The sequence below is a fragment of the Lachnellula hyalina genome (genome assembly GCF_007821495.1).
Source record: "Lachnellula hyalina strain CBS 185.66 chromosome Unknown contig00031, whole genome shotgun sequence".
In the NCBI taxonomy this organism is placed as follows: Eukaryota; Fungi; Ascomycota; class Leotiomycetes; order Helotiales; family Lachnaceae; genus Lachnellula; species Lachnellula hyalina.
In genome coordinates, this window is record NW_022157145.1 from 88,627 (window position 1) to 110,648 (window position 22,022).

General features: G+C 48.7%; 7 protein-coding genes across 7 annotated transcripts; 4 read left to right on the forward strand and 3 right to left on the reverse strand.

Annotated features, from left to right (window-relative positions):
- Positions 1-129: 129 nt before the first annotated feature.
- On the reverse strand, positions 130-1,575 carry MOT1 (Molybdate transporter; the record flags this gene model as incomplete). Its single annotated transcript, XM_031147796.1, has 2 exons — positions 130-1,281; positions 1,333-1,575. Coding segments are annotated over 2 exons (1,395 nt in total), but the record flags the coding sequence as incomplete, so codon positions are not given.
- A 499-nt stretch (positions 1,576-2,074) lies between these two features.
- On the forward strand, positions 2,075-6,276 carry mrc1 (Mediator of replication checkpoint protein; the record flags this gene model as incomplete). Its single annotated transcript, XM_031147797.1, has 2 exons — positions 2,075-5,184; positions 5,232-6,276. The coding sequence occupies 2 exons, from the start codon at positions 2,075-2,077 to the stop codon at positions 6,274-6,276; spliced, it is 4,155 nt and encodes a 1,384-aa protein (XP_031007210.1).
- A 646-nt stretch (positions 6,277-6,922) lies between these two features.
- On the reverse strand, positions 6,923-8,027 carry mrpl22 (54S ribosomal protein, mitochondrial; the record flags this gene model as incomplete). The annotated part of the gene is made up of 3 exons (XM_031147798.1): positions 6,923-7,062; positions 7,117-7,914; positions 7,988-8,027. The coding sequence occupies 3 exons, from the start codon at positions 8,025-8,027 to the stop codon at positions 6,923-6,925; spliced, it is 978 nt and encodes a 325-aa protein (XP_031007211.1).
- A 286-nt stretch (positions 8,028-8,313) lies between these two features.
- Positions 8,314-11,391, forward strand: LHYA1_G002825 (putative RNA-binding protein; the record flags this gene model as incomplete). Its single annotated transcript, XM_031147799.1, has 1 exon — positions 8,314-11,391. The coding sequence occupies one exon, from the start codon at positions 8,314-8,316 to the stop codon at positions 11,389-11,391; it is 3,078 nt and encodes a 1,025-aa protein (XP_031007212.1).
- Positions 11,392-13,144: 1,753 nt separating this feature from the next.
- On the forward strand, positions 13,145-14,749 carry utp15 (U3 small nucleolar RNA-associated protein; the record flags this gene model as incomplete). Its single annotated transcript, XM_031147800.1, has 1 exon — positions 13,145-14,749. The coding sequence occupies one exon, from the start codon at positions 13,145-13,147 to the stop codon at positions 14,747-14,749; it is 1,605 nt and encodes a 534-aa protein (XP_031007213.1).
- Positions 14,750-15,500: 751 nt separating this feature from the next.
- On the forward strand, positions 15,501-16,375 carry LHYA1_G002827 (uncharacterized protein; the record flags this gene model as incomplete). The annotated part of the gene is made up of 2 exons (XM_031147801.1): positions 15,501-15,725; positions 15,830-16,375. The coding sequence occupies 2 exons, from the start codon at positions 15,501-15,503 to the stop codon at positions 16,373-16,375; spliced, it is 771 nt and encodes a 256-aa protein (XP_031007214.1).
- Positions 16,376-17,846: 1,471 nt separating this feature from the next.
- On the reverse strand, positions 17,847-20,068 carry AO-I_4 (Copper amine oxidase; the record flags this gene model as incomplete). The annotated part of the gene is made up of 4 exons (XM_031147802.1): positions 17,847-18,296; positions 18,345-18,970; positions 19,025-19,189; positions 19,246-20,068. The coding sequence occupies 4 exons, from the start codon at positions 20,066-20,068 to the stop codon at positions 17,847-17,849; spliced, it is 2,064 nt and encodes a 687-aa protein (XP_031007204.1).
- Between the last annotated feature and the right edge of the window lie 1,954 nt (positions 20,069-22,022).

Below are 22,022 nucleotides of genomic sequence, written 5' to 3' on the forward strand. Positions count from 1 at the left end.
GTGGTACTAGGAAACGGAAGATAAACGATATTGGTCGAATCAAACCTGATAGTATTGCTGCAAAACCTTGCAAAGATTCAGATATTATAATTCTCAATGACTGGATGTGTCCGGACTACACTATGATTCCTACGTTCGATGCTCTGTGTCCAAAAGTAACTGCTCCTCTTCCTCCTCCACTGTGGTGGCTCGTCGCCTTCTGCTATTGCTCTTCTTCATAAATGGTAACCCACTCCTAGCCTCCCATAGATCGGGAGATCGATACGCCAAATGACATAACATGCCAGCCAGGAACCCTACGCCATCGTTCTTGAACGCGAGCAAACCGCCAATAGTCATGAACATCACAGTCCACCTCTCCCTTCTCTCATCATCTGAGAGTTGCCGTTGTCGCTTTGGCGTCTCTCCAGCAGGTGAAGCCTCGGTGGATTCAGAAGCCTCCCACAAATCCCTTGCGCCGTAATTCAAGCTCTCACCTACTTTCGCGAGTTCCAAGCCTGCCGCAAGGACCATGATGCCGAGAAGGGACTTGGGATACTCTTTGAGAAGTCCCACAAGCGTTTCACCAAAGACAAGACCCAGAATAATCTTGCATAGGCCAAGGAGAATGATGCTGGCTCCGCTGCGAGCGCCGAAGCGGTATTGTGCAGCAAGTCCCCCAGAGCCGTGACATACGGGCATGGCGCCAAACCAACCTCCAATTAAGTTCATAAGCGCAACACTGATACCTATCTGTGTGACACCTGGAGTGGGAAGGTGTGGAAGCAGATCGGCGGCCAGATAGGAGACTGCTATGATGGAGTTGAGTGTTGTCAAAGGAATCTGACCCAGTCCTGCGTCCAAAGCACCGGTCCGGAAGTCTACCCAGGAGGGGATGAAGGTGCGTGGATGCCATACGGCAAATGAAGGAGCGTTCCGCGACCCTGCGAGTATAGCTGAAATAACGAGGCCCAGAACGAATATGAGGAGTGCATAAGGGACTTTAGGGAGTTTTTGTGTTGCCAGAAGGGCGAGGAATGCGAAGATGGCCCATATGAGATTGTCGCCTGCATTTGGCGTTATCCATCCCAGTGGCTGCAACAGGGAAGTTCCTGCAGAGATGACCAGAGAGAGTCCAGCTCCGACTTGTATCCCTTTTACAACTGGAGTGGGAATCACGTGCGTGAACCAACGGAGGAGACCCGTGATGCTGAAGATGAAAACAATGCCTGCGGTGGTGAAGCCTGCAGAGACTGTTTCTTCAATAGTGAACTTTCTTGCTATTGCTACTGCTGCGATTGCCTATGAAGAGTCAAATCACGTGGTATAAGTGGTCGGAGGAGAAGCGTGTACCTTCATAGGCTGGACAGGGAGAGGAATCCCAAAGGCTACTCCCGTGAGTATGTTCCACAGCCCGGAAAATACGAGAGTTGTGGATAGGGAAATGGAGTTGTTAACTGCGAGAGCTATCATCAGTGGGAGGAGAGTTCCCAGGTCACCCAAGGAGCCCGAGATCTCAGCCAGGGGAGAGCTTCGAAAGGTGTTGACATTGTTGATGTGCAATCGACGGATATTGGTGAACATGATAGCTGATTTTTCTAGTCCCTAAGACTCTGACAGTAGGATCGGTGATGAATGTCGAGGAAATAGTATCCGATCTATCAATAGTTTTCTAAGCAAAGTGTAGTTGTGATTGGGAGGGCCATTCGATCTGATTTCAGAGATGTTGCGATCTGGTTAGCAACTGTAACAGTTTTGAAATAATGAGAGAAGGATAAGGGAACAGGTGAGAATGTTTTACATGTACATGTGGCGGGGTCATGGGATGAGATGGATGCGCAACTTTAGATTTGATAAGATCTTCAGGAGGTGTCCGTAGTACTGTAGGTGGGGTGGGGTGCGCACGGGCACTTCTTACTGTCGCGTAGTTTTACGCGTAGAGCTTCACGCGTTTTAATCAATACCAACCTCTTTACTCCTTATCTTCCTCCTCAACACCAGAGATTCAACAACATGCATTGTTCACCCACATAATTACGAAAGTCTGTTATATTAGGAATAGGTCTTTCAAATATATCATTGTTTGACAATTACAATGGCTTCCTCACGAGAATCCTCCCCAGCGAGGAGCTCTAACCCAAGCTCACCAACTCAATTGACGCCGAATTCGAAGGTCAAGGCCATGCTGGCAGCTTTGGACGACGATTCGGAAGATGAAAGCGTTAGCAGCTCTGCGAGAGCAAATCTAATATCCAAGTTCACGAAGCGTGGTACTTCGAAATCACCAGGTCCTCAACGCGTCGAATCACCAACGAAGTCGGCCAGCAACAAAGACTCTGCAGAGCCCGAGAAGGATAGTGAGGATGAGGAAGACGAAGAAGAAATTGTGCGACCTAAAGGACGAATGGCTGCTCGTATGCAGGTTGCTGGAGAGAGTTCAGAAGAGGAGGTACAACCCGAGAACGCGCGAGAACGAGTCAAGACGTTGCTCCTGGCAAAGAGCAAATCGCCAAAGCCTTCTACCAACAATGAAGGCAGCGATGGAAGTGCCGAGAGCGATGTCCCTGTGGTATCTCGGAAACGCAAGATTCGAACAACGCGTCAAGAAACGCCAAAGTCCAGCAAACCGAAAGCTGCTGCTTCTCCGGGTCTTTTTGTCTCGCCTTCACGACCGAAGTCTGCCGGCCCAGGAAGCAACGCATCCGATTCTGATGAGCTACCAGCCCTCGGCGATGATAAATTCAAGGCGCTCGTGGAAAGGAAACGCAAGGAGCTTCAAGAAAAGCAGAAAGAGGCTGCAGCTGAGAAGGCCAAGAAGTTGGCTGAACGAAAGAGGCACGCCCAAATTCTTGAGGAGGATGAACTTGAGCTCAGTGATGAGGATGGAAGACGGCGTCTCACGCAACCAATTCGGAAGGCGGGTAAGAAGGCCCAGGAGGAAATTCGAAGAGAGACACAACGGATGAGTCGAAATCAACAATTAGCTCACAATGCAACAACGAAAAAGAAGTTCTCCAAGAAGGATTTCTTTGCACGAATGAACTACAGGCAGGATGGCAAGGCCGATGCTGAGACCGCTCGACCCACGAGCTCTAGCTCTGCTGCACCCCACTCGGATGTTGAGATGAAAGATACGCCACCGACTTCTCCATCGTCTCCTAATTTGGAAAAGCCTATAAGGATTGCTTCTCTCCCTCCTGCTATTATCGAAGCCGAGGAAAATGACGATGATTTACCTACTCTGGAAGATGCCTTGACCCGGTTACCCTCATCACCCCCAGTGAAATTAGACAAAGGCAAAGGAAGAGCTGTCGAGGAGCCAACACAGGAATCCAAAACCCAGCAAAAGAAGTTTATGTTTACCCAGCCGAAGATTCGGCAACCGAAAATGGCCGGCAAGCAATCAATTATGGCGGGCGACTCGGACAGCGATCTTGAGATTGTCAGTGTGAAGACACCTAATGCGAGAAACAAGAAGCTTGATTCTATATTCAACCGCATTCCCGAGAAACAAGCAAAGGAATCGCATTCCCTTCACGCCTTACGCATGTTAGCACATCTAACGTCGCCTGGGAAGAAGAATTTTGGCAAGAATAGGAAGCCAGGAATGACAACTTCTGAACTCCAAGTCTCACTTCAACAACGTGCTAGACAACAGGCAACGCGTGAGCGCGAAGAACGTTTGCAAGCCCTTAGAGACAAAGGTGTTATTGTTCAGACAGCTGAAGAACGAGAGAAGGAAAATGCCGAGGTCGAGGATCTTGTTGAGAGAGCTCGACAGGAAGGGGAGGAGATCCAGAAGAGAGAGAAGGCAGCTGCGAAGAAAGAGCGAAAGGAAAAGGGTGAGGTTGATCCTCTTGGCGATGATAGTAGTGATGACGAGGACTGGGAAGAGGAGAAGGGCAAGACAGGCAAAGTTGGTTCTGATTCTGGCTCTGATGGGGAGGAAATCGAATTTTCTGGAAGTGAGGAGGGAGACGCTAGTGGTGAAGAGGAGGATGAAATGGATTTGGATGGGGACGAGGCATCAGAAAGCAAAATTTCAAACCCGTTATTTGACAATGAAGCTTCTGACACGGAGGACGACGAAGCAGATCCGGATCCATTTATTGACGAGGAAATGGCTGAAGATGGTGACATCGATGAAGACGAGGAGCAGCAATTACCTGTCAAGCAGAAGCGCCGGCGCAACAGAAACACCAATGTCATTTCTGATGACGAATCTGAAGATGGAGATACCAAGAATATTACACTCGCGGCTCCTCAAACCGATTCGCCCATGCAACAGAAAAAGTCTCCAGCTGCACCAAATTCAGTACTACGCTCCGCTACAAAGACATTCATTCCGGGACTGACCGTCACTGGACCAGTTGGCTTGGGTTTGACGCAAATTTTCGCCGGCACCATGGATGAGAGCCAGGAACCACCCTTTACAGAACCCAATGGAGATTCACAACAGATGGAGACCCAGGATGACTCCATGGCCTTTTTGAAGAGATTTAACGCCCCAGAATTGCCACCTTTTGTACCCACAATGTCAGAGGACACACAGACACAGGACCAAGGTGTGATCATGGACAGTCAACCCATTCTACCTGAATCTCAAGCAATGGATCTCGAGTCACAGCAGATTCAATTGCAGTTCTCACAGTCACAACTGCATGACTTTGGCACTCTAGCAGAGAGCACTCAAATGTCTCCTTTTCCCGCCACCCAAGATGTCGGATTTCAACACATGACACCCATCCGAGGTCGATTCGTTGATGCACCCCCTTCTACTGTGGAAACTGTTATCCTGGACCCCACAGCCGTACCAGAAACCATGGATGAAACACCTATCGCCAAGAAGAAAGGCAAGCTTCGCCGAAGAGCTCCAGCTGTTGCGTTTTCAGATGAAGAGGACCTCGTTGAACCGCAGGAGAAGGTCGTTGAGGACGAGGATTTTGAGATTACAGCTGATGCGTTTGATGTTATGCGTAAAGCCTCCAAGAAGAAGCCTATCGTTGTTGATGAGTTCGACAAGAAGAACAGTAAAGCCAAAGAGATGGTGAATGAGCAAGCTGAGGAATCTGAGGATGAATACGCCGGACTGGGTGGTGCAAGTGATGACGAGAGTGGTGGAGAAGAGGATGCCTTGATCAAGGCAATGGTTGATGATGAAGGAGGGGAGAAAGTGGATGAGAGAAAGCTGGCTGCATTCTTTGCGTAAGTTCTTCTAACAACGATTTAACTGCTTGACTAATATGATATAGTGACCGTGAAAGAGCAAGCGACGAGAAGCAAGTTGAGAAACTTTACAAGGACATCACGAACGGCATGCTCCGTCGCAAACGAGGTGCAGACTACGACCTCTCGGATTCCGATGATGGGGGCGAAGCAAAGAGACGCCGGAAGCGGGCAGATTTCGCCAAGATGCGGAAAGCTCTTCTGGCTGATGAGCGTATTGGAAAGATTGCCGAGAATCCAAAGCGACAAGCTTTCCTCCGCGCACTTGAGGACCGCGGTAGTGAGGATGAGATGGACTTCCTTGAAGACTTCGCCGAACAAGGGGAAGGAACCGACTCTCAGTCCCAATCTCAAGCAGGAGATTCTCAATCTCAACAAGTGGTTCCCGACAGTCAACCAACTTCAATGGGACCTCCCAAGCGGAAATATTCTGAGGACTCCACAGAAGCGGAGAACAGACCTCCACCAAACCTCCGCCGTACAAAGAATGGAAAGAAGCCTTCAAACCTCACGGAAATCCGAGAATCACTCTCGAGTCTGATTGAGGAACCAAACGCCATTATCGCACCTGCCGATTCGGGCTCCGAGTCGGAAGACGAGCTAGAAATTGAAGGAGAGCCTAAAATCCAAGCCCAAAAAGAAAATAGAGATCCATTTGCGCTTCGAAGAGGCAAAGTGGCAGTCATCGACCGCATATCACTGAAACGCGCCTCCTCCAGCAGCATCTCAACCAACACACGCCTCGCATTCGCAACCTCTTCTTCTGTAGCTCAGTTCAAAGTCCCGCCCTTGCTTAGACGCGCTACCACCAATAGTAGCATTGCTTCTTCCACAACGTCGAGTGTTAGCGGTGGGATGAGCGCTACAGAGCGCATGGCTGGTGGTGCTGGGAGTGAAGGGGTAAAGAGGGGTGGTGGGCGGACTAGCGGGGTGAATTATTTTGCACGGGAGACGGAGAGGAGGGCTAATGTTGTTAAGACTGAGAAGAGGAGGCAACAGAAGAGGGTTAAGGGCGCGGAGGGGAGGAGGAAGGTCGTGGGTGGGTTATTTGGGGGTGGAAAATTTGAGTGAGGTAGTAGGAAGGAGTCGTGAATAAGTCTGGTATTAGGCGTTGGGGCAGGGAGTTTGGGATATTGGATTCGAGTGCCTAGAGGGTTGGGTATGACGAATTGGGCTGTCTAGGATACGAAATGAATGATTGATTTCCTGGAGATCATTGCTCTCTTTAAGTGATTGTTGTATGCCGTGACTTGTCGTTCTCACAATTTATCTTCCATGGTAGTCAAGTACCAAATCCGCACGGCTGTCTGTCAACATAGAGATGTGTGAGAATAAACTTCATGGATAGCTAAAAGACAAGTGCGCATAACTTATTATGGTAATAATATATTGTAGCGGACATTCTTTGCTTCACCCGCTGCCAGAGTGTTCCAAGATGTTGCATTCACCCAGTAATTTAGGACCATACTGGTAAATACAATCTGAAAATAGAATCTGCCCCTATATTATTCCAGATCGCACTGAATTATGCGTGTAGATCAGAAATTGGTGGGTGCGCCAAGCCACAATTTTATAACGATTGTTGAATAGTGTACGACGTATTGTGAGAGTGGAGGGCTCGGTAGTCAAGTCTCAAGTAAAGTATGGTTGGAGGGAATCTACATTTTACAGACAGTTTAAATATACAAGTTCTCGTCCACATGCTCTGCGCCAACTTCTACCATGAATAATACTGTCTCTGAGCAGTTATAGGTCTGTTGGGCAGCTGCGTCCACACCTTGCGTCTCCTGAGCTTCTCCTGCTTCTCCTCGTGCAGGCGAATCCGAGTCTTCTCTTCCTTCAAAACCAATGTCAAGCCTACTCTTGGTTAGAAAGATAAATTGCGTGGCCCGATGCAAGGTAGGAACTTACTCGTTGTAGGATTTTTCAGAATGTAAACCCTGCCTCTCGCCCTCGAATCCAAACTTTTTCCATACAACCCCTTGCCAACCCATGCCTGGTCAACATATAACCTCGTTGGATCATCAACTCTTACACTCTTCTTAACCTTCGTCGCAATCTTCACCGGCGTGAAATCCTCCCCCTTGGCCTTTCCCAACCCCATCCCCCTCCTCACAATCGCCTCGTTCTTCGCATGCTCCAAATGCTCCTTCACGTCTTTCGCTGCCTTCTTCACTGAGAATCGCATCTGAATAATAGCATCCTCGACGGTCTTCCCTACTATCTGTCTCGCAAGCGGATTCAACTTCTTTACCGAGGTTTTGAAATCATGACTCTTGCTCAACAGCACCCGTTCTTGCTTCTTCAACAATTGAGTCCGCGTCAACCGTCCCCGTTTATGTATATCCCTGATAACCATCTTCCTCTCCCAGCGTTTCCTCGAGTTGGGATCCGGATCTGTAGCTGCGGCCATAGTATCTGGATCCCTACTCAAAGGTTGTTGATCCGCAGCTCTCCCAGCTGCTGGCTTCGGTCCTGCTACTTCTTCGTCTTCCAGGATGGAGGACGAAGAGAGTCCTCCTCGCAGGAGCGAGTTTTGCGGCTTGGGCTTTCGCTTCAGGTAGTCTTCGGTTAATGGGTTGCTGGGCTTCGCGCTGGCGTCTTGGACGTCCCTTTTGCCGGTTCCCCAGCCCTTGACGTTGAAGTTGTTAAAGAGGGTTCGGTGGTGAGTGCGTGGGATGAGGAAGGAGGACGAGGTCAGAGAGGCGGCTGGTGTGAATAATTAGCTTGATCATTCTCGACAAAGTGACAATTGCTTTGAAGCTTGCAGCTTGCTACATACCGGACCTGAGCGCCCGCCGCGATGGTAGATGTAGACTCATTGTGGTTGGTTTTGTTGTTCAGAAGAGATAATATCGAGGTCGATGGACGCGAGAATAGAGTAATTTTGGACCCAGTCACGTGTCAGGCTGTAAGGCTGTGAACTCGGGACCAAAAGCTGTTCAAGGCTCCGCTCCCATGGAATTGTTCCTGACAATTTCCAACTATTATACCACGAACAAATCTACACATCTTTTGAGGCCTACTAGCTTTGAGATGGTCATCCGGAACATATTGTCTCAGGAATCCCCAGAAGCCCTTTCTACCACGTAAAGCCTCCGAACAATGATGGCAGATCCGGTCGGCGAAGACGCCTGGCTGGCCTTGGTGGATGAGGCCTCTCGAACTGCGGGAGATCTAGTACAGCGGGTCGAAGTTGTAGAGCTTTACAAACGCGCGATTTCTGCTGAGCCGTGGTCGAATAAACTGTGGTTGGCCTACTGCGAATGGGTATGGTCGCTTCATACGGATTGCCAGAACGGCGATGCAGGCTGGCCGGAAGAAGAGCAACTTTTTGGACAAGAGGCCTTTTCACTCGAGACGGCGTTGGATATATGGCAAGAAGGAGCCCAAGCTACACAATACCGCCTGAATGACAGCCATGAACTCTGGAACAGATGGATCTCGGTTGAGCAGGAACAACTTGCGATTTCCAAGACCCCAGAGAGGATTGAGCGTATTCGAAAGCTTTTCTTGGACCGTCTGCAGGTACCGCATACTACGTGGGAGGAAACCTCTTCGGCATTTTCAATGTTCATTACAAAGTACGATGAGCCAGCTTGGGAGTCCATTATGGTGCAGGTTGTGAAGCTGGCACAGAAGGCCAAGGACTTGTATAGTAAACGGGAAGATCACGAAACGAAGCTTCGACAAGTGGGCGACAGTGAGAACTTGGTTGCGGCTATGAGAACTTACTTGGATTGGGAGATCAACCAGACATATAAGAAGCCAAAAAAGGGCCAACCAGGGTCTCCACTGATCCTCTGCGTGGCCTTATTTGAGCGAGCGCTATGTTCTACGCCTCTAGGCCTGGATGCTGCTACTTGGGAAGATTATCTCACGTTTCTATCAGGCGCTGATTCCGACCAGGCCGCTTCGTTACCCTCTGCTTTGTCGGTAGTTCAGCGCGCCGTGGCACATTGTTCTTGGTCAGGAAACCTTTGGGCACGGTACATTCTTACCGCTGAATTGGCCAATCTTTCATTTGAAGATATGGAACGGATTAAGCACGCCGCTACGAATACCCGAGAAATCGATCGTGATGGTATGGAAGGAGTGATCGAATTCTATGTTGCGTGGGCTGGGTATCTAAAGCGACGGACAATGGGTACAAACGTTGCTGAAGAGGACATTGATGTCGCCGAAATGGGCCTACCTACTGCGTTAGAAAGTATCCAAGAGTGGGGCCAAAGACGATATGGCGCTGCTGAATGGAAGGGTGACCCACTGTTTCGCATCGAGAGAATATTTATACAGTATCTAACCCAGCGTGGATCCCACGAAGAAGCTCGCGGGTACTGGAGACGCCTAGTTCCGACCCACGGTGACAACTATGAGTTCTGGCAATCTTATTACATGTGGGAAATGACAACCCAAGATCCGACTTCGGCAGCCCCCGAACAAGCTACCAGGGTTCTTGTCCAGGCTATACACCGCCATAACTTGGACTGGCCTGAAAAAATAATGGAAATGTACATTCGCCATTGCAACCTCCACGAAGATGTCGATACTCTGGTGAAGGCAAGGGCTATTGTATATCGGTTCTCCAAGGGTGTAGCAAAGCGGCGGGCAAGAGAAGCACAAGAGGCAGCAACTCTGTATGCCCAACCACAGGTGGAACAATCCGCAGTCGAGGAATCACCATCTGGTGCATCGAAGCGAAAGCGCGAAGAAACACCAGGGGATGGAGAGGGCAATGCCAAAAAGAAGGCCAAAAGTGCCGAAGAGAGTGAGGCACTGCGAGAACAAAGCCTGAAGCGGGATCGGGAGAATACCACCGTCATCGTCACAGGTCTTCCAGCAGAGCTCACGCAGACGAAACTACGGCAATACTTCAAGGACTACGGTCACATCAATCAGATTACACTGAGAACTGAAGTTGACAAGCTTTCGTCCACAGCGATGATTGAGTTCCGGTCTCCAGAAGATGTACAGTCTGCTTTGTTGCGGGATGGCAAATACTTTGTTGATAAACAGATTCATGTGGAGGCTGGTGCTGGTTTGACGCTCTATGTCACGAACTTCCCACCTACCGCTGACGACAACTATTTGCGAAAGCTGTTCAAGGACTGTGGGGAGATTTTTAGCATTCGATGGCCTAGTTTGAAATACAATACAACCCGCCGATTTTGCTACATTTCTTTCCGGACACGACAAGCGGCTGCTGCAGCTACCCAGATGGATGGCCACTCGTTGGGTGGTGTCTATAAATTGCTTGCCAAGTACTCAGATCCATCGAACAAAAAGGACCGGGAGGGTGCCATGGCTGAGGGTAGAGAAGTCCATATCACGGGGCTTGACTTCAGTCTTAGCGAAGATGATCTGAAAGAAGTATTTGGCAAGTATGGCAAGGTCGAAAGAGCCAGGATCTTGAAGAAGACGAACGGTGAGAGTAAAGGAGCAGGTTTCGTCTCCTTTGAGAACAAAGAAGAAGCCGCTGCCGCTCTGGAGCTGGACAAGACGAAGGTGAAGTCTAGGATTATGACAGTTGAGATGTCAACAGGCAGCAACTTCAAAACAACTGCAACTACCAAGGGATCATCCGCATCTCCTGCTCCTGACGGAGATGGTCACTCTATTGCTTCTGCTTCTCCTGGACCGGAGGGCCACCCCAACACACACGGCCCATCTAAGGCCGACATTAGCAATCGAACTGTCACCCTTATGAACATCCCGGACACTGTGAACGATGCACGTATCCGTGCCATTGCTGAGCAACATGGCGAAATCGTCAAGCTCGTTCTCCGACCCGAACATCAAGGTGCCATCATCGAATACATAGATGTGGCAGCGGCCGGCCGAGCATCCCTCGCACTAGAAAACCATGAGATAGCTCCTGGGCGCAAGTTACGTACAGGCAGCGTGGGGGATCTATTTGCGCAGACGGATGAGATCAGGACTGATAGAATCTTGATCGGAAAGGAGAAGAAGAAGGCGCCGCCTACCTTTATGCAACCGAGTGCACCGGTCAAGAGACCAGGTCCCGGTGGAAGGGGCGGTTTGGGTGTAAAAAAGGGTCTGGGATTTGCGCCAAAAGCAGCTGGTGCGGCAAAGGAAGGAGAGACTAATGGCAATGTCAATGCGGGAGGGAAGGTGAAGAGCAATGCAGATTTCAAAACCATGTTTATCAGTAGCGGAACAAAGTAGCTAGATAGCATGAGAAAAAAAGCAGCAGTTACCATCATCATTTAATGTCCCACACTGCGTAGCACATTATAAAAAGTGCCACTTCCTCCTATCTACGATTCTAGATCAAAAGTCAAGCCCCACCGATAGATACCTAATGAAAGAAAGAAAAGAAAAAAAAAAAAAAAAAAGAACTGAGCTTAGCTCAGGGTAATGAACTCATGAGACGATCTCTCTGACGGGGCTGATTCATGTATTAGTTGCTGGTTGATCCAAGCGAATGTGGAGATAACTTACAGTCGAACCCCGATCTCCCGCGCTTTGTCTGTGATGACAAGCGGAAATCATGACCGTTAGACCATCAAAGAAGGATGTTTTTGATATACAATTTGCTGTTCCAATATATATGGTATGGGATTTCAAGGGCAGCTCTAAACATTCTGGTTCGGTAATAAGACAAGGGCTAATAATAATAAGGTATGTGTTGGTAGCACAGGTGTACCGATTGGTTTACGTGAGTACTAGCTAGTATAAAGTGATCTCGTTAGTTTGGCTGTCCTTTATTGATTTATATTTAAAAGTGGAAGTGTGGGACGCGAAGCTATACTAAATCACATGACTACTCAGTAGACAGGTTGGGACACAGCCCTTACCCCAACACAGGTTAGATTGCTTCCTCCAATCTAACATAGCGTGACCTTCCACTGTGATCTACGATCCTCCTCATCTGCTATTGCCGTTGCAATAATCTCGCCTTCCAAGTGCATATGTCGCTGTCGACACAAGTCGTGACTAAAATAAGTGTGTCGATGCGGCTGAAAATGAATGTGTAGAGTAACGATGCGGCTAAAGATCGGATCAACCAATCAGCATGCATTAAAATGAATAAAAAACTGACAAGGAACTAATAACAAATGCATCCTTAGATTGTCTCGAATGGTGGATCTGAATCGCCCTAAGATGTTCTATGGGATGCTGCGTTAATAGCATCACGATTCCTATATCCACTGCTCCGTCGCTCGATTTAGGAGCGTCTTTCTCGCTTGCTGGGGACAAGAGGTACAGTAGAGGTAGTGGCCTCTTCGCTGACTAAGCTACGGTAAATCACCTGACTAGAAAAGGTCGGGATACAGCCCTTATCCCAACATGGTAGGAAGCAATTCCATCTTCTACTCTATAGGCTTTTATCAACGGATGGGATATCTAGGATAGGATAGGATTTGCAACTAAGTGGCTGATGTTCTCCATATAATAATTTGTATTTTTACTAAAATAACACAGTAGGAGGATTCTGTTGCACTTCGCAGATTTCGAAATCAAGGAACTGGACTGAGTAGTCCTGGTTTTGGTCCTGGTCTTGGGCTTGGATAGGGGATGATCTGAATCTTACTCCGTAGAAACCTGTTATCACATGCGCGGGAGTGAACCCTGATTTCCAAGGTTTTGCAGAGAATAAATCAAAATCAGTTTTGTCTCTCGGTACTTACTTGTACCAGGTACCTACTTAATTGAGGTTATGGCTTGTTGGTACACATGAATTCAAATCAGATCGAATCCGATACTTCGAGGTGAAGCTGTAGCTGTGAGCCTGTGAGGTGAAAGCTGGAATGGGAAAGTCTACGCTACTCAGTACTAGCCATGTCAGGCTTAGCCACCCCACCCCCGCGAAAAATAACCTTTCAAAGGTTATCGACTTTTTTTTTATGCTCGAATTTGATCGCAGCAACGACCATCTTCACAGTAGACATCCACGTCTGCCAATACGCCTCTGAAGATGGCAGCTCCCATAACAAAGCTCCAGCAGGTGAAGCTGCCCACTGGCCCTGCACCTCTGACGCCCGAACAACAATACTGGAAAGGCTTTAAATCTTCTCAAAATATCCCCTCGCAATCGCCTATAACGCACATCTCCTTCCCACCACCCCCAAGCAATCCCCTGCTCCCTTCCACCAATGACTACTTCGCCGTCACCACCGGTACACGAGTGCAGATCTTCTCGATACGGACGCGCAAACTAATCAAGACAATCACACGCTTCTCGGACATTGCGCACAGCGCTGAGATTCGACGAGATGGACGCGTTATGGTGGCCGGTGACGAGACGGGCAAGATACAGGTGTTCGATGTGAACTCGCGCGCAATCTTGAAGACGTGGGAAGAACACAAGCAGCCGGTATGGACGACGAAGTTCTCGCCCACGGAGCTCACTACCGTGATGAGCGCAAGCGACGACCGGACAGTGCGGTTGTGGGATTTGCCGACCCAGGAAAGCACAACGACGTTTGTTGGGCATGAGGATTATGTACGCAGTGGCAGTTTTATGCCCGGCACCATGTCGAATTTGATCGTGAGCGGGAGTTACGATGGCACGGTTAGACTGTGGGATCCTAGGGTGCCGAGTAAGGCTGCGATGGTGTTCAAGCATGCCGCGCCTGTGGAGACGGTGCTACCCATGCCGTCGGGGACGACCGTGCTTGCTGCGGCTGATAACCAGATTTCGGTGCTGGATCTCGTGGCTGGAAAACCGCTACATTTGATCAAGAATCACCAGAAGACTGTTACTTCGCTGTGTCTTGCGTCAAATGGGACGAGGCTTGTCAGTGGGGGCTTGGATGGGCATGTGAAGGTATTTGAGACGGCGGGGTGGAATGTTGTTGCTGGATCGAAATACCCAGCGCCTGTGTTGGCTGTTAACGTTGTTTCAGCGGGTGCGAATCGCGAGGACAAGCATTTGGTTGTTGGCATGCAGTCTGGTGTCTTGTCTATTCGAACAAGGCTTTCCGGACAGCAGAAGGTCAAGGAGCGAGAGAGAGAAAAGGAGATGCAGGCGCTTATTGCAGGCACACTGGACGACTACGACAAGAAGAACAAGAATAAGAAGCGGACCAGAGGTATTGAGAAGAAGCTCAGGGGGTTAGACTTCGTTGGGGAAGGCGTGGATGTTATCATCGAGGGTAACGACAGGAAGGAGAGGAAGCCGGAATCGTTCTGGGAAAGAGATCTTCGGCAAGGCAAATATGCACAAGCACTGGATACTGTTCTGAATCGGGGATTACCCGCTGTTACAGTCCTCACTTTGCTCACAGCACTACGACATAGAAGTGCTATGAGAGTAGCATTTCAAGGCCGGGACGAGAACACCGTTCAGCCTATTCTCAAATGGGTTGTCAAGCACATTACGGATCCTCGATACGTTGGAATCTGCGTCGATTCAGCTCTACTACTGCTGGACATTTACTCTGAGCACGTTGGCGGATCTCCAGAGCTGGAACATAACTTCAAGATCTTGCATCGGCGAGTGCGGACTGAGGTAGAGAGATCACAGCAGGCGTGTCAGACGAGTGGGATGTTGGAGATGTTGATGACTGGGATGCCATAATGGATAGAGGGAGTTGTTGACTGTTATACCAGATGCATAGCGTTGGCGTTTTAAAAATAAGGTTAGACTATTGGTGTTCAAGGAATGAAGAATCTGCTCTTGTCTTCATCAAAGCCATACTCCGCAGGTGCTGGATTATCGTATATAGGTAGCGTTTGAAGCTTCCTTCCAATCTCACATGCACCAGATCCTCGGCTCCTCCCCAAACCAACAAACACCCACTCGGTAAGCTTACATCTACCCCACGAAACTCATCGCATCCCGGCTTCCCAGTACCAGTTCCTCTTGTGGGTGGCTGGCTGTTCCAACAAGGAATCTTTTTTGTTCTTGTTCTGAGCTTGATAAGGTCATCGCGCATCGCTTCCAAGCGCCAGGGGTTGAAACCCGAAGCGAACAAGCGAGTCTGCAACTCTCTCTCCTAACTGCACTTCATTGGCCCTCGCTTGAGATCAGCGAAACAACACTTCCGAGCATCCGAGCAAATATATCCGTCGTGCTATTTATCCGCCGCGAGTTTACGATTGACTGGCTTCTAAATATCTTATTTTTTCTTCCTTTCAAGTTTCTTTCTTTCTCCTGCAGTTAATTAATTTGCGTTGCATTATTATCCATTCGTACACGGTTCTTTCTTTCTATTCCTTCTTTCTTGATACCCGTATATATCTGGCATATGATGGGTCCTTATAGCACACTTTCTTCTACCTCGTCTTTCAATACCCATACTGAAGAGAGGACTCTGGGATATAGAGTCATGTCGCAAGTACGCAAACCGGAACCTGCGCATCGTGTTCATGGGTCTGAGATGCCGTTCCATGTCCATGACAATACGTCTGCTTCGAGGGCTTCAGATGCTCCTCGCCCAGAGTTGAACGGATTGCCGAATCGTCAGAATAGCGTGCAGACACGGTATATGACTATGCTGCTAGCTCTTGATACCATACCGAGGCTTCATAATATCCTTGCTTCGTTTTTTACTGTGCGTCTCAGATCCCATTGCATTGCATTCCATTCTTCTTTCCCTTCATGTGATTTAACCTAGTAACGTTGTTATTTCTTTGTTACCTAACTGGCATACATCAGTGGATCCTCCTAGCAGGCTTCGTCATATTCCCCGGGACATTTACCTCCCTGCAAACCCTCTCCCCCACCTCCCCGGCCCTGACCTCCAGCACCGCCTCCCACATCCTATCATCCACCAAACACATCCCCCTCCTCGTCATCGCATCCACATCCTCCATCCTCGGCGCGCTGGGCATGCTGTACCTATGGTTCGCACATAAAGACAACCCCGTCTGGCTCCTAAACCGCATCTTCCTGCCCGGCTGCCTGAACTCGTTCGCAGGGTTCATCAGCACGCTGGTCAATGTGTATTCGCAGCAAGGGGGCGATTGGAGTGTGACGGCGAGGGTTACGGCGGCTGTGACGGGCGCGTGTATGGTCATTATGGGGGTGCTGTTTGGGGTGTATGAGTTTTGGGTGCTGGGGAGGATTAAGAGGAGGCATGGGAGGGAGATGCAGTTGCGGGGCTTGGAGGGAAGTGGGGCGCATCGTGGGAGGGAGGGGTTGGTGGAGAAGGTTGGGAGGAAGGCGAGGGAGCCGGCATTGGAACCGGGGAGTGTGGTTTGATGGGATGCTTGAATGTTGTTTTGGTTATTGGCGTTAAGTGATGGATAAGTTCTGTATATTTGTACCTGGAGTACAGTATGGAAGTACGGGAATCACCTCGAAAATACTTGTGTAAAGTTTATATAATATCTGGAGACCCGACTTTGGTAGCGCAAATCCCGCACAAGAAAACAATCAAAAAGCCGTCTTGAAATAAGATGCAGTAGAGCAAAATACAATTATAAAACTGAACTAGCAAGGAAGGACCAGCATTTCAGCCCAGCACAACGACCCCGGAGTTTGAAATAATACTATTAGAGGTATGCGGAATGGAGGAGCTCCAGTACAGAGCATAGTAGACGTAGTTCTAGGTGCAATCCATTTTATTGCTATTGAACTAAAGTAAGAAGGTAATAACTAAACTACAGAGTAGAATACTCGAGTATATGTGATGTCCAGATTATGCTTAGTAATCACAGAGACAGAGGAGGTCTAGCTGGACCTGATTCGGCTTAGCGCATATCATGTCCTGCAACCTATAGCAATCACCAAGAACCTGCATCACAGTATCATCATGAACCAGTAAACAAACAACAAAGTCAAATTTCTTGCCTGTCGAGATATTTAATTCTGATATCAAGCCTACCGGGCCGGTCCGACTAAAGGGGATCCGGACTCGGTGGCCTATCTCAGTCAGAAGCGCGGAAAGCGCTTCCTTGCGGAACGCAAGAACGAGCCCTCGCCATTTGATGCACCATAGGTAGCAATTACCATTGGAAACCGCCTCTCGCATCTTATATAACTTCGTAATTGATCTCTGTACAGCTTTATGAACAAATTAAGCAGCCAACGATCATATCTATCCTCATTATAAACACAATGAGCTTTGGTAATCTTATAATTATCATAACATATGCACCAACCCCCAGTTGACAACACTAGGTTTCAGAACACGTTCACGTCGGCCGTTTTGTTACAATTTCATAGTGCATCCTTTCTTCCAATTGTCTTGTTCCGGGAGGGGCTAAAGCCCGGACTTTGAACGGTTCCTGGATGGTAGCGAAAGCTGTCAGTGATCATGAGTGAAGCTTGTGCTGGATTACATAGGATACTTTAGATCGAGAAATTTAACCCATCATTTAAAGTCTTGACTATTTAAGAATATTCTTGAGCCTCAATTTGAACTAAGTGAATGACATAATAATAAAAGAAGGCTTTGATTTTAAAGGCAGCAGAAAGGTCTAAGTTGCCATGTCTTTTAAACATAGGAGAATGCCACAGCGTCAAAATCTTACAGAACTACAACAGCCAAATTCAAATCACTGTTTATCTAAAAAGCCTAGATTGACGCCAAATGGAGGATAAACGTATCTCTTTGGCATCTCGTTTGTAATATCCCTTCAAATCTAAACATCCGAATTATCCAACTGATCAACTGTTAATCGAAATAAGTGGATGCATTCAAAAGAGGTGAGAATTATTTTCCACTAAGCTATTCTACGCAACCATTGCACACCTTTCCTTCTCCGCCGACTATAGCACCTTCATCAACCCCACTCCCATTGTTATTACTAGTGGAGACAACTAGAGTGCTCTTGTTTACTGCTTGTGTACTTTGAGGGACGTCGAGAGCTGGATTAAAAAGAGCGAAGTTGTACGGTTTCAGATGAACTTCTGCAATCTCAACTGGCATGATAGGGAAGTCCTCCACGCGTGGGTTGTGAGTGAACCCGTATGTGTGCCAGATGACTATATCGTCGTTTCGAACCGGCGCATGACAGGTGGTTCCTTTCCAGGAAGCAATTCCGGTGCCACCAAGGGACTGGTTGGTATAATCACCCGCGGGAAATAACCGCCTGTCTTCATAGGGAGTTACCCAAATAGGATGGTCAGCAAATTCTGAGCGGCGAGAGTGGAAGGTTCCAGGGTGAGCTAGGAGTAACTGCGTCTTTTTTAGCATAAAGAAGTATAATTTATTGGAAGGACTCACCTGGCTAGCAATTGGGACTAGTTTATATCCGATCGACGTCAACGAGACTGGATTCTCGATATTCTCGTTGACAATCTTAAATGCCCTATTCTTGGAGACATCGTTGTCGAAGAAGCCAGCGCGTCGTACAATTTCTTCTTTTGTAACATAACCGGTGCCATAGGGGTTCAGTTCTTCATCCCATGGCATCGCTTCAGAATCCGTGATGGTGAGACTGTTCTTGTGACCGCCAATGGCAGGATCAATGCGCAAATTGAAAATGTGTTGATGATAAGGAGCCATAACTCCATCGGCGACCAGAGTTCCCCACGGGACTTTGACACCTTTGGCAATGGGCTGAGTTGACAGGATCCCAGTGGCTCGAGTTTGAAACGTGATAGAGCCGGATTGATCGAAGATCCATGCAAAAATATACTCGTAGTTGGCGACGGTAATAATCTGTTGCAGAACCAATTCTCGCTTTCGTACCACAACGGCCTTTCCCGTGCGATGGTTGGTATGTTTCCATTGAATACCATTGTCCTGTTCATGAATACAGATGGCATTTGGCCGCAACGCTGGAGTTCCATCAGCACTGATAACGCAACCGTCTATGTACTTTATCGAGCCCAAGCAGTCACATCCAACTTCAAAAGTTTATCGTTAGCAAACCAAAATTAAGGGAGTTCGGGGGCCATTACGCTGAAGATTATTTGCGGTGACACCAGCGCCAACGTTTCCAAGGTCGAAAGCGCCCTTGCGATGAATGGGGTCCCGCGGGTCACCATAGGGGACGAACATTTCGGAGAGCGATAAGCGGTAGAAATTACTCTTGCCATCAAACGAAAGATCATGTAAAGTCATTCCTAAATTGTTAGTAGACTACTAATAATGCGGAACACTGGATGGATGTATGACATACCCTCTCGCCAGTTGAAACCAACACGGAAACGATGTTTCTCCCACTCGACTAGATGCCCTTCGACTTTGAACGAGGGGCCATCGGGCTGAACAACATTGTACGGCTTGGTTGTAGTACGTGTAGCAGCTTTTGTAAGATTGTGGTCATACTCCGGCTCAACAGGATCGGTTTGTTGCATCGGCACGGCAGAACCAACTTCGGTTGTTGAATGGTCTGCACCTAGTGGCAGCCGCACAATACGCTTGACTTTCATGGCAACAAGGTCGACAATAACCATGAAATCTAGCGGAAAGGAATAATGATTAGAATCCGGGCTGTTGTTCTTTGGGTTTCGCATGTACATGAAGACCTGGGTATGCCTCTCCTGTGTCTCCTTCCCGTCTACGCCATAGTCCCAGGGATCTAAGACCACAGTGTTGTTGCCGATTTGGAGGCGAGCAATTTCCTTCTTCACGCCCTCATCAGCGAGGACAACCTCCGCTGCTTGATTTAGCTCTGTGCGGTCACAAGGACCATGGAAATCGCGGGGAAGCTCCTTGTGGTGAAGGATGGCCTGAGTGTTGACATCGACAATGGCTTCGAAGAGACGGGGTGTGTGTTTGATGTACCACATCAGGAAGATAGCTCTGGGAACAGTCGGCATCTCGAGGCCAGCATGTTCCGCTGCCAGGTACTCTATCATGAGCTTCTTTGGTGGCTCCTCTAAGCCCGCGGCTTTGAAGTGGAGAGTGATGTCCTGGTAGGCATTCTTGATGATATTTACAGCAAGCTGTAGCTCACCAGCTGTTGCTGGGTCTAAGGGGTGCGTGTATTTGATAGCCATTGTGAACGCGGTGGTAATTGACTGGACAGGTGAGATGGTTGGAGTGAGTTTTGGATCTATACAGAGGTTTATATATACAGTCGTAGAGCCGAGTCGAGTCTAGGGGAAATGGCAATGATGCCTCCCCCCTCCCCCTCCCCTCCCCCCCTCCCGACGGGGAACTACCTGTTGTACCAGATACCTAAGCAGAGACATTCCTGAGAAGCTTACGAATGGGGTGAGTTTTTTTCGGGATACAGAGCGGCTGTGAAAAGTCAACTGGGCCTGCCTTGCTAGTAGGTTTAAACGATGATATATGGACCGAGTTGAGAAGGACACGGGCCTGAAGCGGAACAAAACAAGACCAGGTCGTACTCACATGCCTAGCTATAGCTACCTACAGTGGCGGTAGTGCAGGGCCGAGTCAAAGATAACAATATGTACGGAGGTAATCAGTGGGGTAGCGAGGCGAGTCAGACACAATCAAAGCCCTGGTGGCCTCACCAATGCACCCCACCCCCCTGAAATAAGCGTATTGTAACTCTCTCCACTCTGGTCACGCTTCGGCCAACTGGTTTTCTCCACTGCCAAACCAAACGTCCACCCAGTCCCAATCTCAGTTGTTCATCATCACCACCATCACCACCATCACTTATGCTGCCCTAAATATCACTCTACTCTCAAATGGCCATCCCCCGCCGATGGACGTCGTGGGAAGATTCCACCCTGAAAGAATTAGTGGCCCGATATGGAGCGAGGCGAGGACCGCAGGGACGATGGGATGAAATCTCAAAAGCCATTCCTGGCCGGACCAAGAAGGATTGTCGAAAGAGGTGGTTTCATTCCCTCGATCCGTTCGTCCGCAAAGGACGCTGGACCAAAGAGGAGGATGCCATCTTGCTGTATCACTACAACAAATTGGGCCCGGCATGGAAAGACATCGCATTCGCGATTCCGGGAAGGAAAGACGACCAGTGCTCGAAACGTTACTGCGAGATCTTGGATCCCCTCGCACAAGATCGCTTACGAGACTGGTCGGCCTCCGAGGATTCACAGCTCACCGCGCTCGTTGGCACTTTGGGCTCATCATGGACTACAATTGCAACCCAGATGAATGGGAGGCCAGCACTAACGTGCCGTAATCGTTGGCGTGCAATAAGCAAGAAAGCCCGAACGATAGAAGCTGCTTCAACGAAGAGAAACCACAAGGCTCCTCGCCGATACCCTTTCACATCTCTGCATCAGATGTTGACATCTTGCACCGAAACTAGCGACGAGAGCCCTGGAGCCGCTCGATTAGAATTAGATGAAGATGACTGCATGTTAGCAACTCCATCATCCTGCTCATCCTCGCCCCACAGTGCTCCTAGAAATGCACAGCTGCGCATCTCCCACACGCACCATGGCCGTAAATCACAGCAAATGATTTCGGCACCGGCACCATTGAGTACTTACACGCAGCAAAATCCCATTCAGCTGTCTCTTCCCCCTGTGATTTCTCAAGTCCATACTTGGCCTACGGGAAGTCATACACAACTCCAAGACGACGCTTCTACAGAATCAGATATCAACTATAATTATTCGCCAACTGACGCTGACTTCCAGATTGATGATTGCTTACCCAGTCCATCAAGAAACTTCATCAGCCACCTAAGCCCTCTCAAACCCTTCATATCGACACCATTTCCCGCACCACTCGACTCGACGCAGTCGGCACAATCACATCATCTTACTCCGGATCATTCTTGGCTTCCCCCCGACCATATAGCCGGAACACTAAATATGGATGACTTTGAGGAACCGGTCATGTACACCCCACCCAGGGCTCATGCCTCTTTGCAGTCCAACGATGCACACAGCAATTCCCCTAATATGGACATGTTCTCCTACGTTGATGAGCACAGTGCTTCCTTAGCACCTGCTATCTCCTCACCTTCGTACCAAATCATCGTCAAACATCATGTAATACATCATC